This window comes from Hippichthys cyanospilos, chromosome 10 (genome assembly GCF_059441005.1).
Source record: "Hippichthys cyanospilos isolate Australia breed blue-spotted pipefish chromosome 10, RoL_Hcya_1.0, whole genome shotgun sequence".
Lineage (NCBI taxonomy): Eukaryota > Metazoa > Chordata > Actinopteri > Syngnathiformes > Syngnathidae > Hippichthys > Hippichthys cyanospilos.
The window spans coordinates 13,731,782-13,747,090 of record NC_142378.1 but is presented as its reverse complement, the minus strand read 5'-3'; the positions used below and the strand labels follow the sequence as shown (position 1 = coordinate 13,747,090).

The 15,309-nt window shown below is 42.4% G+C and overlaps 1 protein-coding gene across 2 annotated transcripts; it reads right to left on the bottom strand.

Moving 5' to 3' along the window:
* Positions 1-10: 10 nt before the first annotated feature.
* On the bottom strand, positions 11-13,315 carry ivns1abpa (influenza virus NS1A binding protein a). Of its 2 annotated transcripts, XM_088425303.1 has the most exons (16): positions 13,102-13,315; positions 9,102-9,397; positions 8,770-8,904; positions 8,405-8,574; positions 8,223-8,298; positions 7,926-8,099; positions 5,877-6,002; positions 4,292-4,402; positions 3,749-3,890; positions 3,454-3,678; positions 2,338-2,459; positions 2,016-2,142; positions 1,813-1,944; positions 1,556-1,729; positions 955-1,042; positions 11-919 (listed from the first exon to the last, which is right to left on the bottom strand). In XM_088425303.1, the coding sequence occupies exons 3-16, from the start codon at positions 8,878-8,880 to the stop codon at positions 868-870; spliced, it is 1,830 nt and encodes a 609-aa protein (XP_088281429.1). In that variant the 5' UTR covers positions 8,881-8,904; positions 9,102-9,397; positions 13,102-13,315; the 3' UTR covers positions 11-867. The 2 variants fall into 2 exon arrangements, with proteins under 2 accessions (XP_088281429.1, XP_088281428.1); XM_088425302.1 differs by having other exon boundaries at positions 11-1,042.
* Between the last annotated feature and the right edge of the window lie 1,994 nt (positions 13,316-15,309).

The following is a 15,309-nucleotide window of genomic DNA, read 5'->3' as shown; positions in this document are numbered from 1 at the left end:
TGACAAAATATATAGTTGAAATGATTTATTAAGAAATATTACAAATGTGAGAACTTTCTTTATAACACTCTTTCCAGGAAAATCTGTCATTGCTCGAGGGAAATCGCCAAAGCAAACATGTTTTCAGTAACTGCATCCACAAATTGAGTAAAATCACAAAAACATGTTAAAAAAATTAAAGAACCCAATTAGCAGAAGCTTTGTTGTGCAAGCACAGAAAAAAAAAGAAAAACTGGCACGGGTTGATGGATTAAGCTATCGCCACTATCTAGTTTTGAGAAATCTGCAGTGTATAAAAATATAAAAAGGCCATTATTTCAGATTCCAAACACAAATCAGCTGGGGGTGTGGGTTTCTTGAAAAGTGTTAAATCATAAGGCTTCAATCATCTACCTTTGCATGTGAGAAAAAGGACCAAAAACTTTCATGACCCTTCCTAAGTTACCGGTAGTTCTCTCATCTGAAAACCCTTAAGTTTCAAGTCGAAAAAGAAAAGCACTATGTGTGTATTCAATGTTGGCATGACAAATAATATATACATCACGTAGAACAATATACGCAATATGAAGGCTGTTTGTGTTGCTTTGGGCAACAAGCCCCTCACCACCCCGCCAAATATAAGCCAGTCTTCACTGAAGACCCCACGTCCCAAATCCCACCCCCCCACCCATACATACACTCGCGCATTCGCACAAACACACACACACACAGGATATCACGAAACACGATTATGTCACTTAAGCCTGTTAGTTTGGAGGAAAAAGGGGTGCAGCGCCGCGTCACTCTGGGAACGGAAAGAGGGCCCTGACGCAGTCGCTCCACTCGTTCGCCTCTGGGTTGTACACCTCCATCGTGTTAAGGAAGTCGTTACCGTCGAAGCCGCCCACGGCGTAGATGTTGTCGCCCAGCATGACCACGCCCGCGTTGCTGCGGGACGTGGTCATGCTGCCAAGCATCCTCCACTCGTTTCGAGCCGGGTCGTAGACCTCCACGCAGCGGAGCGCGTGCGAGCCGTCGAAGCCGCCCACCACAAACAGTTTGCCTGGACAGCGCAAGTGGGGATGTTACAAAGTGATCAGTAGGAACGGTAAAACATAATACATTCATTGACGTCATTTTTATGCACCAGACGTCCATTATGCTTATTGCCGCGAGTGTCCCGGGGTGACAAGCGCCGCACATTAAAATGTCAGCAATTAAATCATGTTTATAGTGCACCGATTAAGCGAATTAAAAAAAACAACGCGTGTTAATTAAATCTGAAGTCGCGGCTTGACTCACTCCATGAGAACAGTTGGTCAGCAGAAAGAGTGATGTTAATTGTTGTGAACTTAAGTGTTCTGAGGCCATTGCGTCCATACATTATTTGATATCCTAAGGTTGATTTTGAAGCGTTGACTGGCTCTCTCACATTTGGCGGCGTGCTCTATTGTCATGCAGTTTTACCAAGCACAAAAAAACAAAAAAAACTAGCTCGTGCAGTGCGGGGACGGGGATGAGAGCATCCCATGCCTAATAGAAAAAAAAAAAAAAAAAAAAAAAGACACGAGCTTACCGGCACAGACAGCCACGCCAGCCCCCCTGCGAGCCACATTCATCGGTGCTATCAGGGTCCAGGTGTTGTTTTCAGGGTTGTAGCGTTCCACAGTGTTCAAGCAGTTCCACGACTCGGCCCCTCCAATCACGTACATAAAACCATCCAACTCGCACACCGCGGCCTGGTGTCGTCCTACAACAAAGAAACAAGTCATTTAGCGCAGCGTGCCGGCGAAGATCCTTCAAAACTGGAGCCGAGGGTGAAATAACACGTACTGATGTTGAGCGGGGCACAACCAGACCAGGTTTTGGTAATTGGGTCAAAGGCATCACAGTTCTTCAGTCCTTTCTGCCCACAGGGGTCCGATCCTCCCACAACGTAAAGTTTGTTTTTCAAGGAGCAGACACCTTCAAAAAAGAGCGCCCTTGAGTCGGCAGTCAAGGCGACCGTTCTCGAATCAAACGCGGGCCACGCCCACCTGCATTGCAGCGGTTAGTCCGGAGCTCGGGCACCTGGGCCCACTCGTCAGCCACTGGATCGTACGTCTCCCCGCAGCTCAACTCGTCGGAATGTCCGTTTGAACCTCCGATTACGTAAAGCTGGCCCTGTGAGGCGCGTATGAAGGAAACGCTCAATCATTGCGGTCAATTAGGTGGCTTTCCATGCTGACTTTAGTTGTTGTTTGGAAATGTTTTCTGAGCATCAACTTCTTTACACTTCCTTAGCAATTATCATGGCAATTTTGCTCACGATACTTGTGATTTGGATTGATAGTTCCATCGGTAATTGTAGAAAGTTACCATCAGCACAGCCATTTGGAAACGAGCCCTTGGAGTTCGCATGGGCGCGATGAAGCTCCAGCGGTCCTCTTTGGGGTCATAACACTCAACAGTCCTCAGACATTCCTCTCTGTTGTAGCCACCTGCACAAGGTCAAAAAGGGGGAGAAAAAAAACAAAAAACGTATTTTATGGCCGTGATTTCCATAAAATTAATCTACCATATCGGACTTTACTACTCATTTACCATGCGATTCCCAACAAGAGTATGGCAAGGTCAATTCCTCTATACTGAAGAAATTTGGCTTTCACATCCAAGGTGAAAGAGACAAATGCCTGAGCTTTATTTCACGATTTACTTGTTTCTAGATGTGTTTGTAAAGGCTTTGAAAAGCACGTCAAATGAAGAATACAACAGCCTGCTTGAGTCAATGCATCGCCGTTTTTGCAAGTAGGGGTTGTGCCACCAAATTCTAAGTGTTATTTATTCATAACATTTTGCTCACTTTAGTGGGTGGCTTCCATGTTCTGGCTGTTGACACCGTGAAATAAAAGCTAGACTTCTGAACCTTTCATCTTTTGATCTGAAATCCAAAGGTCTTCAGTATGCAACAAAAACAGGAATTCACCTGACTGTTCTAATTTTGAAGGGGACTGTCGACTGATGGTCTGGCATGTTCCAACTTGCATACATACAAATTCCAATTACATCTTTCATACGTCCCTTGGACTGATTTTATTTGGAACGGTTTCGACTTTGTTTCTATGGACAAGCTGCCTGATTAAAAAAAAAAAAAAAGTCTTAGCACATAGTGGCCTTTTTTTTTTTTAAGGACTTTGGATGTTCTGTTTTGATTGTGGTGCTTGGCAAGTTGCAATGTTAGCTTCTTGCGCAAGCCATTAACTGGCTAGATGCCTAAAACACCAACATGGCACAAGGTTTTAGGTTGCTTGTATTTTAGATTTTTTTATTTATTCTCACATTACTTACCCGTCCGCCTAGGTTCGACATTTTCATTTGTTTCAAACTTGTTAATTTGAATGGTCAAGATTTCGCTATATGTGCATGGAAGATAAGTCAGAAAAAAATTTGCGGATTTGCGGTGGCAGACAAAAGAGTTAGTGTGTGTGTACCAACCTGCTGCGATGAGTCTAGAGTTGATGGCTGCCGTGCCCAGGCCAGAGCGCGCGTAACGCATGGGAGATAGTTGGTGCTCCTCCAGCTCTTCTGGCTGGGCCTCAAAGCTGAGGCTCTTGAGCAGGCAAGGGGTGGCAGAGGGAGAGGTCTGGGGGCTGCTGCGGCCGTGCAAGAAGATCACACACAACACGCCGTCCAGCACAGCCAAACACAGGTAGGTGTTGTCTGAGGGGAGACAGTGTCGTTAGACACAAGATGGGTAAAAAGGTGCAAAGGCTGAATCACTCGGGCTTACTTGTAGTCTTCTCAGAGGCGATATACTTCCACTCTCTCATGGTGGTTTGTTTGGGGCCGTTTGCTGCTTGGTTGGAAGGTGAAAGGCTTCCGGAGGAACTGCAACTCATCGGTCTCTGGGCGCTCTCTCGTACCGGCTTCTTCTGCAAGGGTATAGCGCAGCTACAGAAGCCAAGCAGACTCCCCACACGCGTACAACAACAGATTGCCATTTTAGCCTACTCGTCATCAAGTCGGGTCTATTGTGGAGCGATATAATCTCACAGTTTTCACCAACACCACCGCATAAGGCAAATCAAGAGTCCAGAACCTGCCCTCAAACAATACACATACATTGTAAGCAAAGCTCACAGCCAGCATGCCCACAACTGGCAAAATTGTGTCATGAGGTTAGGCATTAAAGCTCTGCCACACTATGAACTGGACCTTCTAGCTGAGAACAGGCCGCATGGTGGTGGTTTATACGCTACGCGTCCTGGCATAGGCTAAGCCCAAATACTGTCAAGGTGTCATTGCAGTCAAGCTGGACACGCTTGTTGAATACCTGCACAAACTGATGGTGGTCCTCCTCGCCACCAAACACCTCAGTGTGCCCCTCAATCACCAGACCTCCGTCCACCAGCTTGTGGTCAGCTGAGTAGTACAGCATTTGCACCTGCAAGACAAACAGGAACAACACACCCATGTGGCTGTCTCCATGGTAACATGGTATACCCCGGCATAATGGGGATTAGAAGAGGAAAGCTGGAAGGGACAAGTCCTCAAAATCGAGATTCTTGGATGAAGACTTTTTCCTTAAGAGACAAGCTGCACCCACGGCACATAGGCTGCAATGTTTGCGCTCAAGAAGGTGCCGAGAGTCGGCAAGGGTTCTCTTCCTAAATCGCATCTAAAAACAAAGAGGGATCGAGTGAAGAGGGATGCGCTCCAGTCAGCAAGATCTTCTGCAAGGGTGAAGAATAGGAGAGGCTGCTTTTGTTCCCTCGTTCTTCCAGTCTGCTGCTTGGTAACGGCTACTCCAACTTAAGCTGCTCATTGTGATAGAAGCCGCAATAAAGAGGCAAACACACATGGCAAAACATTAGTGGCTAGATGGTCTGGAGCCAGGGGTGCCCACACTTTTTCAGCATGCGAGCTACAAAATGAGCTAAGTAGCTCTTAACCTACTCGTGGGCACCCCTGGTCTGGCGTCATTGTGAATTGCAAAACCTAAATACCGGTAAGTGTTGATATTTTCTGTTGTTGCCACTTTCAAAAGCAAAGGTAAAAACATTTGGCAAAAAGGTGTTTTGGAGGGGGAAAAAACTGAGTGGTTGAAATGTCAATGTTCTGCAGCCTAATGGGAGTTCTCTTCAAATAGGATGCCTTTTGTGGTCTGCAATCTGCATCGTTGGCCCTATTAGCTTTGTATTGTGGCAGTGGTACTGAAAAATCGAATAGGTCCTCCATAGTGAGAATGCATGTGTGCCATAGGCATGGACAGATGGTAGCAGTGTTGCTTGGCTGCAAAGAGAGGCTGCTAAGAGGCAGTTGTGTTCCCCTCTCCTTTTCTCTGACTCATTACCCTGGTGGATCACTCCTGGCTCCTCAGTCTGGTCCCTTGCTGCTGCAAATAACCCTACAGGAGAGATAAATCAACGGGGAGGAGTGCCTGTTAGTTCTGGAACACAAAAACATGCACCTGTTCAGATAGTCAAGTGGCAATAAAACAGATGAAACAAGAGTCAAACCTTCAAGAATCTTTTCTCTGCGTTTCACAGCAGAAGGGCACTGTAATACTTAGATGGGGTCATAAGAAAATGAACCACAACCCAAAGGAGAAAAGTAAAATCAAAACAAAAACAAAACAAACAAACAAAAAAAAGATTAAAAAAAAAAAGATCAGATCATGGGCTCTTTGGTCTCACCTCTAATTTGTGGCATGGTTCAGGAATACAGTTTCTTACTGCAAAACCTCAACAAATCAGAGGGAAAAGAACAATCCTGACATAGCAGCATGACAACAGCATGCTAGCTCTATTTGAGCCCCCTTCATGACTTCTTAATGTCAAAAACAGGACCAGTCAAAGGGAGGGGGGGGGGGGGGCAATCACGCTCAGAGTTCAAAGGGCACACACGCTGGTACTGACCTCCTCCATGAGTTGTTCCAGTTGCTCTCCATTCTCCCAAAGGCTACGCTGCACCCAGTTTAGCACCTTTGAATAAAGTTTGCCGTTGCTGGGCAGAGTCAGGTTGTCTTCTAGCATTACTTCTAACTGTGAACAAGAGTGAAGGAGGGGTTTAGTTCACACACGCAGGAGGAAAAAAGGCCATTCAAATTCAGACATCATATTTTGCTCATAGCCCAAAAGGCTTTTTCACACTGCACTTAGTTTTGTGTTCTCCACTGGAGAGCAGACATGAACAAACTCGTAATGTAAGTTATATATTTGTTGCAGATATGGTGCCTGCTGTGACAGCTGTGTGGCTTGCAAGTGAATGAGTGAGCAAATGAGAGAGGGAGCCTTATCCTTTTTGGTCAGCAGTGTGTCGCCATTTGAGAGCCATTAGCCCAAACTTTGTGGCAGCCTCACAGTTTCTAACCGGCTATGCTACAATAATCATTTTATTTTTGAAAGCTATTTGAAAAAAAAGGAAGGACTACCACACTTGTTTAGTCTGCTCACTTTTATTGAAAATAATGCTGAAGTTTAATACGAGCAGCTTGTTAGCTGCACCTAACGGAATGGCAGCTAAGACCCAACTGACTGCCTCTAATCTAGTTCGTCCCATTACCGTAATTAGCGCAAGAATGTTCAATATAGGAATGCGTATCTGTACGTCATAACTTGGCTTATGTGGCTAACAGATTCAAGCTTATTCTAATGTAAAAAAAAATAATTGAATCTGTTAGTTTGTAGGACGCACCCATACTTTTGGACTTCCATTTTTTAAAAAGTGTCATATTTGGGGAAATTACGGTAATGAAAAGTACATTCCTCACATTTGCAGATGTACAGGAGACAAGAAACAATAACCAAACAAGCAGCCAACTGCAAAGCGCACACAGAATAGGTAAAAGGCTCCCTGCTTCATAAGTGCGGCGTGAACAAGATTTTAAAAATAGACTCGAGGAAAAATGGTGATTTACAGTACGATTTCAGTCAGTTCGTTAATTTATGTGCACTATATGGCCTGAGAAGTAACCTGCCAATTGTGCAACAGCTTCTTGCCCTAAATCTACTCAGTAACCTCCGCCTGTGGAATATGCAAACCTACATGTTGTTAATCTTGTTAAAGTCAAAATGGTATACAGTGTATAGAAAGCTTATCCAGTGTTAGTCCAAGTAGGACTCTAGTGTACTAATGTCGACGCATATATATATAGTGGTTAAGACTAAAAGAACCAGAAATAGATATCAGTCACTATATTTGACCAGCTTGGTTGAACACGCTTAAGACAACCGCACAAGTTGGTTGACTCTGTCCATGATTATATACACACACGTAAACTAAACTGTTGGTACAAAGGGTGTTCCAATCATTAGATAAAAAAAAAAAAAATCAATCCCTTATCCAGTAATAGGACATGATTAGAAATTAAGAATGCAGAAAATGCAAATATGATTAAGTTACTAGAGGTGGAAATCCAATTCACATGTCATGGACTCAAGCCAATTTAATTTGCTATTTTTATGGCTTGTGCACGGGCATGGCAAGAAAGAACTTGGCATTCAAAAGACTTGGCATTCATAAGACTTGAATATGATTACCAGCACTCCATGATTTGCAAAGGTGTTCTGTTGTCATCTAACCCTTTACTGGGCACAGCGGCCACTTTTGGCCAATAGTCAAAACAGGCAAAACGGCCGAACGCATCCCCAACAGCCATTGCTTAAATTTTAATGTACTCCTAAAGTTCTCTAAAATCCAGAAAATTCTTGTCTGTTTAAGACTTAAAAATAGAAATACATGTAGCTAATATGGCCATTTTTGCCTGTAGACTATGGGTCGAAAGCAGCCGCTGTGCCCAGTAAGGGAAAGATAATAGTTTGGTCATGCGAATAGTTTGGTCATGCGTGTCACTAATCTGGCAGTTATGGCTTCAGTTAAGGGTGAGAATGGCTCATTGAGTAAATGTCAACCCAAGATAACATATTTGGATTTAATTACTATCATTTTGACAAATCATACTGCACCTTGAGGCGGGGAAGTTTGAGGAAGTCATCTTGTTCAGACACCTCCAGCAGGTGGTCTTGGATGTAGGCATCCACTTTGGCCAAAACTCTGGCATCTCCCATTGAGCTGGCAAAGTTCCGAAATGAAATGACGTTCTGGGAATCCATCTTAGACAGCAAGTAGTCGCCGCAAATCTGAAATTGCAAATATGGAACTATTTTATCATAAATTCATAATTACAGTTTCGTATGGCATGCGCAGTTCTATCAAGCTTGAGGTCCACAAATTATCGCAAGAGTATTTGATGGAACTCAAACCTGCTTGACTCGCTCCATCTTGAACCTTTTGGCAGCAGAGTAAACGTCCTTGACCAGCTCCTTATCTGCCTTAAGCCTGGGAAAGAAAAAAAAAAAAATCAACAGTCTTCTACTACTGTTCTATTCTCACGAGACAAAATCTCAATTTGAAGTCTAGCAAAAAAGGTCTGATAGAAACTTACTGAGCAGTGTAGGCATAGTTGAGCAAAATCTCTACAGCCTCCGGGTCTAAGTCCTCAAAAGTGACATGAGACACTCCATGAGATTCTATGTCACTGTTGAAAATCTCAAACAGGTAGGGACTGCAGCAAGCCAGGACAGCACGATGGGCCATCAACTCATGACCACATACCTATCAAAAAAAGAAAAAATAATATTATGAAGAAATTGTGTATTTGTATATAGTTCACAGAATTTCAAGAGATTGGGCAGTGCAGTGTACTACATATATGTATATATACTGCAACATCCTGTAAAAGGATGAAAGCAGGTGGAGAAAAGGGAAGTGTAACCCATTTATGAGAATATTGTGTTTGCATTTAGATACCTGCAGTCTAACATCGCAGAACTGACCACTCTTTCTCAGGGCATTCATTTTGGCCACAGTGGAATCCAGGAAACTCTCGTCCTCAAAGATCAGGTAACCATTTGGAATCATTTTGGCTGAATTTGGTTGGTCGGCCTAAGATAAAGTTCACATGAATAAATTTATAACATGCTGCTATACTAGTTATGACCAATAAAATTGGTGGTCTGAAAAAAAAAACTTAGTATCTCACATGACACCAATATATACTACTAACCAGAACAAACTAGGCGTCTGTAATTGTGTGTTAAGCCAGTAGGTGTCTGTAATTGTGTGTTAAGCCATAGTCTTACCTAATAGGGAATAAGTCAAATCCAGGAAAGCACCACTACAAGTGTAGAACAGGAGCTGAAGGTCAAGCAGGCAAAGCAGACAAGAGATTCGAGGGAAACTCCAGTCTTCTTCACCCAAAGAGTGGGACGGGAAAGTTGTCAGAAGAAATGCCAATGGACAACACAGGTGGCAGCAGAAGGGAGAGGGAGGGCTTCCACCCCAGCAAACTATCAGGCTTGAAGCGACTGTAATCAAGTCCTCGTGAACCCGTTGGCTATAGCGCTGTACTTATTCTCTGTTGGTCATACATTATAACCTAGAGGAGAAAGGAGAAAAGATGCAATTAAAAAGACCTCCCCAAACTTCTACATACAGAAAAACATTAAGGTTCGTTATGTACAAGTCACGTGACGATTACATCAGCTTCATTCGACTCGCAAGACGAAAGTAACACCAAGACAATTTCCTTTTAGCTGTTCCACCCTATAGGAACACTTAACTAAAAATAGAACAGATTGGGGGGGAACATTTTGCACGTTTCATACATGTGCATGGTTGCACAAGTACATTTTCATTTTGCGTGACATTTATTGTACAAACAAAAAGGCCACATTCCATGCATTAATACACTTTTTAACAATCATCTCATGAGCTAATATTAATCCACATGTTTAAACCAACTAAGGCTGGGCAACAAATCGAATGAATTCAACAAATTTGTCATTTGAAAAATCAAATATTTGAAGACTAAAAAAAAAAAAAAGATTAAAAAAATTGTAAATAGATAGTCTGAGAAAGTACTGGATAAATGGTTTGCAAGATATGTTTACAGTATCCAAAGGATTTACAAGACATGTTAACAACCGTTACTACTTAACTCAGTAAAAGCAATTTTCTGACCCACCTCTACTCTAACGTTCGAAAATTTATCAAATACCTAGGAGTGAATGCGTGACTCAGGAGATACAAAAAAATGTTTTTGGAATTGATTTGTGACACTTAAGCTAATTATGCAGGAGCTATATGAACGTTTATGTTAAAACTGGCTTTAAAACTAGTATACATCATTGAATATTTTCCACAAGATTAAATAAATCAAACCTTTAAATACATGTTTATTGGATTGAGAACTTCAAGTAAAATCATAAATGTCCAGAAAAACTGGTGAAAATCAAAATTTTATTTTTCAGCCATATGGCCCAGCCCTAAAATCGACTGCTGTAATGCTCATAAAAATGCACATGAAAAACAGACGATAGACTGTAGCAGCTGGCCCATAATCTGAAATAGCAAATGTTCTTCAAGTGGCTCTCAGCATAGTCTTGGTGTCAGAGTACAGAAGGTCTACGACATATGACACGTATTGCTTATGTACGGTGTGAAACGGACCACTCTGTGCCAGTGGTTTATATAGTCAAGCCAAGTGCCAAAATTTGCACCAAATATTTGTGTTTTACAATTGGGCGCGAGGGCGTTGTCAGAGTTGTCACCGTCATTGAGACATGCGTTTTTGGGAAGAACCACAAGATTGTGTTCCACAGGCGTGTGTCCATCCATTATAAGTATGGTAAGTTTTATTATGAAGCGCTGGCTGGCCTTTTCACCACATTTGGCTGTTTGACTGCCATGCAGCGCATTCTCCTGTGTATGCCATTGTATTTGTGTGGCCCAGTTAGCAAAAAAAATAAAAATTTTGCAGCGACAATAAACCTCGTGGCGTTTTAATGTCATCATACATCATACAAAATCGTCCTATCCCTAACCATTACAAAACCAAAAAGCACAATAACCTACCCGATACCAGGATTGTACTGTTAATTTGGCCAAAACATGACAAAAGATTATACAGTACATAGCCATGTGAAACATAATTTTAAAAATAAATAAATAGATTAATGAGTTTCAAACTCAACGGACCTCATTTACTGCCATGGACACAAATGGGAAGAGAAATTTTCGTTGCCAGTCCGAGTTCTAATTTTGACCCTTTTCAATGTGTTTTTTCATCCCATTATTTTTGTTTTTTCATTGTCACTACATGTCAGTGATACTACAGCACAATTCCAATTTTGGGTAATCAAACTGCCCCAAGCACTCAAATTAAAAAAAAAAAAAAAAAAAAAAAAACTGTCGTTAAAAAAAAGTAAGCAATTACATATGTGGCTCACCGAATGTTATGCAATCAAGCAACCAACTTCATCCAAAACCCACACTATATTGATGAGAAGAACACCAACAAAAGGAAGAGGAAATACAAAAAAAAGTCTAGGAAATAGCTTTGGGCTTGCTTAGCAGACTTGTTGACAAGCAGTCAAAAATAACAAGTGTCAACATTTTCACAGGGGAAAACCGGCCATCATGGCACACAGTGTAGTCTTTCTGTAATCCACTAAATAACATGTAGAGCCGCACTGGCACTGAAAGCTATAATTCTCCCAGTTTGTGTGGATGGTGGGAACACTGACCTACTTTTGACTGATTATGCAACTACTCAGTGAATGGTCTAAGCTGCACTCAGTCCGTCTGCTGACTTACTACCCTTGTGCCTCCACCCAGTACGCCCCCCCCCCCCCCCCCCCCCCCCATTGCTCTGCTAGCAAAGCCACAGCTCATTGGTTACTTCAGGGTTGTATCGTAATTCTAACTAAAAATCTACCTTGAGTAAACCGCTTAACCTTTTGCAATGTTTGACAGTAGAAGGAATAGTTAAAAATGCTGTGCAGTAAGTTTTCAAATGTTGAAATGGTAAACATTACACTGACCGCGACAAGAAAAATATTGACTTTGGCCACCAAATGCTCAGTGATTGGGATAATGAGAATTCAATTGTGAGGTATGAGTCAGACATTCTTTCACAACTGCTAGACTACCGGGGAAGAAAAGGGAGCATTGGAAAAAAAGGGGGGAGTGGAGGCCAGAGCAAAACTCAATGTTTCCATGTGACTAGTAGAACACTGAAGAGCACATTTGACATTGAAAATGCGAACACGTTTCAGTACCCTCCAGTGGAGAGGATTATCTACTGCAGGAGCTGCCCCGCAGTTCCAATGGAAATGTACCGCATCAATTTTACTACAGCAAATTCAAGTCATGAAATAATATTAAAACTTAAGCGTAAGCAAACACAATTCGTTTAAAATAAAACGTCTTACAATATGTCAAATTGCTGACAGAAACCCAAATATTCGATTGTTTCTGCTGGGAGTTATTCTCTAGTAGTCAAAGCAGATTATATAGGGTTTTTTTTGTTAAGAATGTAACGGATTACAGACACATAAGGCAGGAAAAGCGGAGCATTCGACGAACCCGAGCACATTCAACTTGAAACATCTGTACAACGAAGAGTCAAATTAGGAAACACGTCGATGACGGCATTTTTACAAGCAGGCCGCAAAGAAAAAAAAATCAATAAAAATCATGGTGACATGTATGAGGCAAAATGTCCTTTGCGGGTTTGCCTCCCCCACCTCTTCCTCCTCTGCTTGAGGAATTCTTAAGGCTTGGCCCTGTGCCACGGCATACATCCCGCCATTGCAGTGCGCTTCGGGCGCGAAAGCTCTTTTGACTTTGCACCGTTGAAAAGCGAATCCCTTACAAAGAATGCCAATGGAGCCTCATTCTCGCTTGACTTGAGTCCTTGTTAGCTTCCGGTGGCTACAACCTGCTGGCAACCACGAGACTCGCGCGCTATTGCTAACAGTGCGGTGTCAAGGCGGACAACGACGCATTATTACATCTTTTGTTCGTTTGCTACGCCAGAAAATTCTCCATTGGCGAGACGGGACAATTGAAGCGTTATTTTGTGGGCGACATTGTTGGCGGCGGCAAATGAAAAGCCCGGCCATTTCCAACGGTAGTCGAGGTGACGACAGCCATTTGCATCCGTTGTAGTGTGGCTAAAAAGACACTCGCAGCACACCGTAATAAAAGAATATATATATATTTTTTTTTAAATCACTCAATATGTTAAAGTATTTATTCATGACGGCGTTTCGTAGGTTTTGTGTTATTTCGTCTTACCTGAGGCTTTTGACAGCAGACGATATTCGACATATTTAATGAGAATGAAAGTGTTGGTCGGTTGTGGTTGAAGAAATGAGGCAAGACGGCTTCGGCAGCTGCTCGTCCGGTTTGGTCGCTGGGTCTTGCTTCGTCTTTGATCGCGGCGGAGACTCGTCCACTGTGTGTCCACTCGCACTCGCTGTCGGTGCTCAGCAACTGGCAGCGACAGCCAAACGCACTCTCTACTAAGCTACGCACGAGGTTCGTCGCTCGTGACGTCACAAAGACACGTGTTAACAGCGCGCGCCCCCAACTGGGAAGTGATGCAATTTGCAATGTATGACAAAGCTCGGAATTACAGACGCTCCTGCAACGCTTTACAAGAATAAACACGTGTTCTCTATGCGCGAGTTTGAGGCAACTTTTTCGGCACTATTTACTTCACTTTCACTTACCTACTCAGACGTAATACAAGAGCTGTATAAATAACCTTTCAATACCTTCATCAAAATAAAATTAAGCTACAGTATTTCTTTCCGCCTTTTATGGTTACATTGGGTTTTTTTTTTGCACTCCATTATGATTGACAGACAGACAGACAGACAGACAGATAGATAGATAGATAGATAGATAGATAGATAGATAGATAGATAGATAGATAGATAGATAGATATAGTTTTCACAGTACTTCCACATACAATACCCATTATGACAATGTGTAATTTTTTTTTATTATTACAAATAGAAAATTAATAAATTACATTTACATAAGGATTCACAGCCTTTGCTTAATACTTTGTTGAGCCATCGTTGGCAGCGATGACAGCCTCAAGTCTTTTGAAATATGACGCCACAAGCTTAGCACACCTAACACCCATACATTCTTTGCAGTTATTTTCATGCTCCATCAGGATGTGTGGGAGATGTCTGTGCACAGCAATTCTCAGATCACTCCGGAGATGTTCAACGGATTCAATCTGGGCTCTGGCTGGGCCAGCTCTGGGCCAGTCCTCGAGCTGTGATAATCAGCACCTGTTTTCCTCCAAACATGACGTGTGGTATTAACATAAAAGAGTTTAATTTTTGTCTCATCAGACCAGAGAATTTTGTTTTTCATGGTCTGAGATTCATTCAGGTGCCTCTTGTCAAATTCCAGATGGACTGCCATCTTTCTTTTTCGAGAGAATGGCTTTCATCTGGCTTTCATAGAAGCCTGATTGGTGGATTGCTCTTCAAAGAGGAATGCTGGAGCTCTGACAGTGACAATCGGGTTATTGGTCACCTTCCTGACTAAGGCCCTTCTCCACCGATTGCTGTTTAGACGACCGGTCAGATTCGGAACGAGGCTGTAAGATGACAAACTGTGTACAAAGCAAAGCGCTGTGAATACTTTCCGGATAGCAGTTAACTGTAAATAGCAGTTACATTCTTTGAAGACAGTTGTGTGCAGAGGTGTGTCTGTGCTGAACATTTGATTTGTCCTAAGCTGTAATGCCGCCTGTGCATAGTTATATAATTCCCTTATACACATATCCCTACCTGGCTGCTTGAATCTGTACTGTACTGTAACTGGTGTTGTAGTGACTTTGCTTCTACTGTACTACTACTTCATGTAACAGTATGCCAGGACTAAGCACCACTGAACGTTTGAGGTGATGTGTGAAGAAGGAACATGTAGGTTTAAAGCTGCACAAGCGCGAAGAGAGATTGTGAAGGTGGATCCCATTCCCCTGACTGAGCAGAGCTTAGTTTAAGCCTCAGTAATTAGATTAAAATGTACGAATCGCTTGCATACAAATGTATTGTTATGCAAATGATGAACAAACTTGCATTTGTGAGTAATGTCAGCGGTAACCTCATGATAGAATATCATTGCCCTTGAATGTGTAAATGAATGGGTGGAATTCATCGAGTCAAATGAATATCTTGTATCTCTCTTTTTTTAATGACAAAGGACATAATGTGCTCGTGGGGGGTACATTCCTGACAGGGTTATTATGGGCAGGCAAGAAGTGAATGGCTGGTTGCCTGGAGAAACCTGCATCACGTTTCACCTTTTTTGTTAGGCCGATTTGTTTGCTTTGGTATACATAACCCTCTGACCCGCCATGCCAACAAAACTATTGAAGTTATTTTCAACACACTAATCTAAAAGATAAATTCAGAAAATGTCATCAATTTACAAAACATGAAACCTAACAAAATCATCATGATTGGACTCTCAAT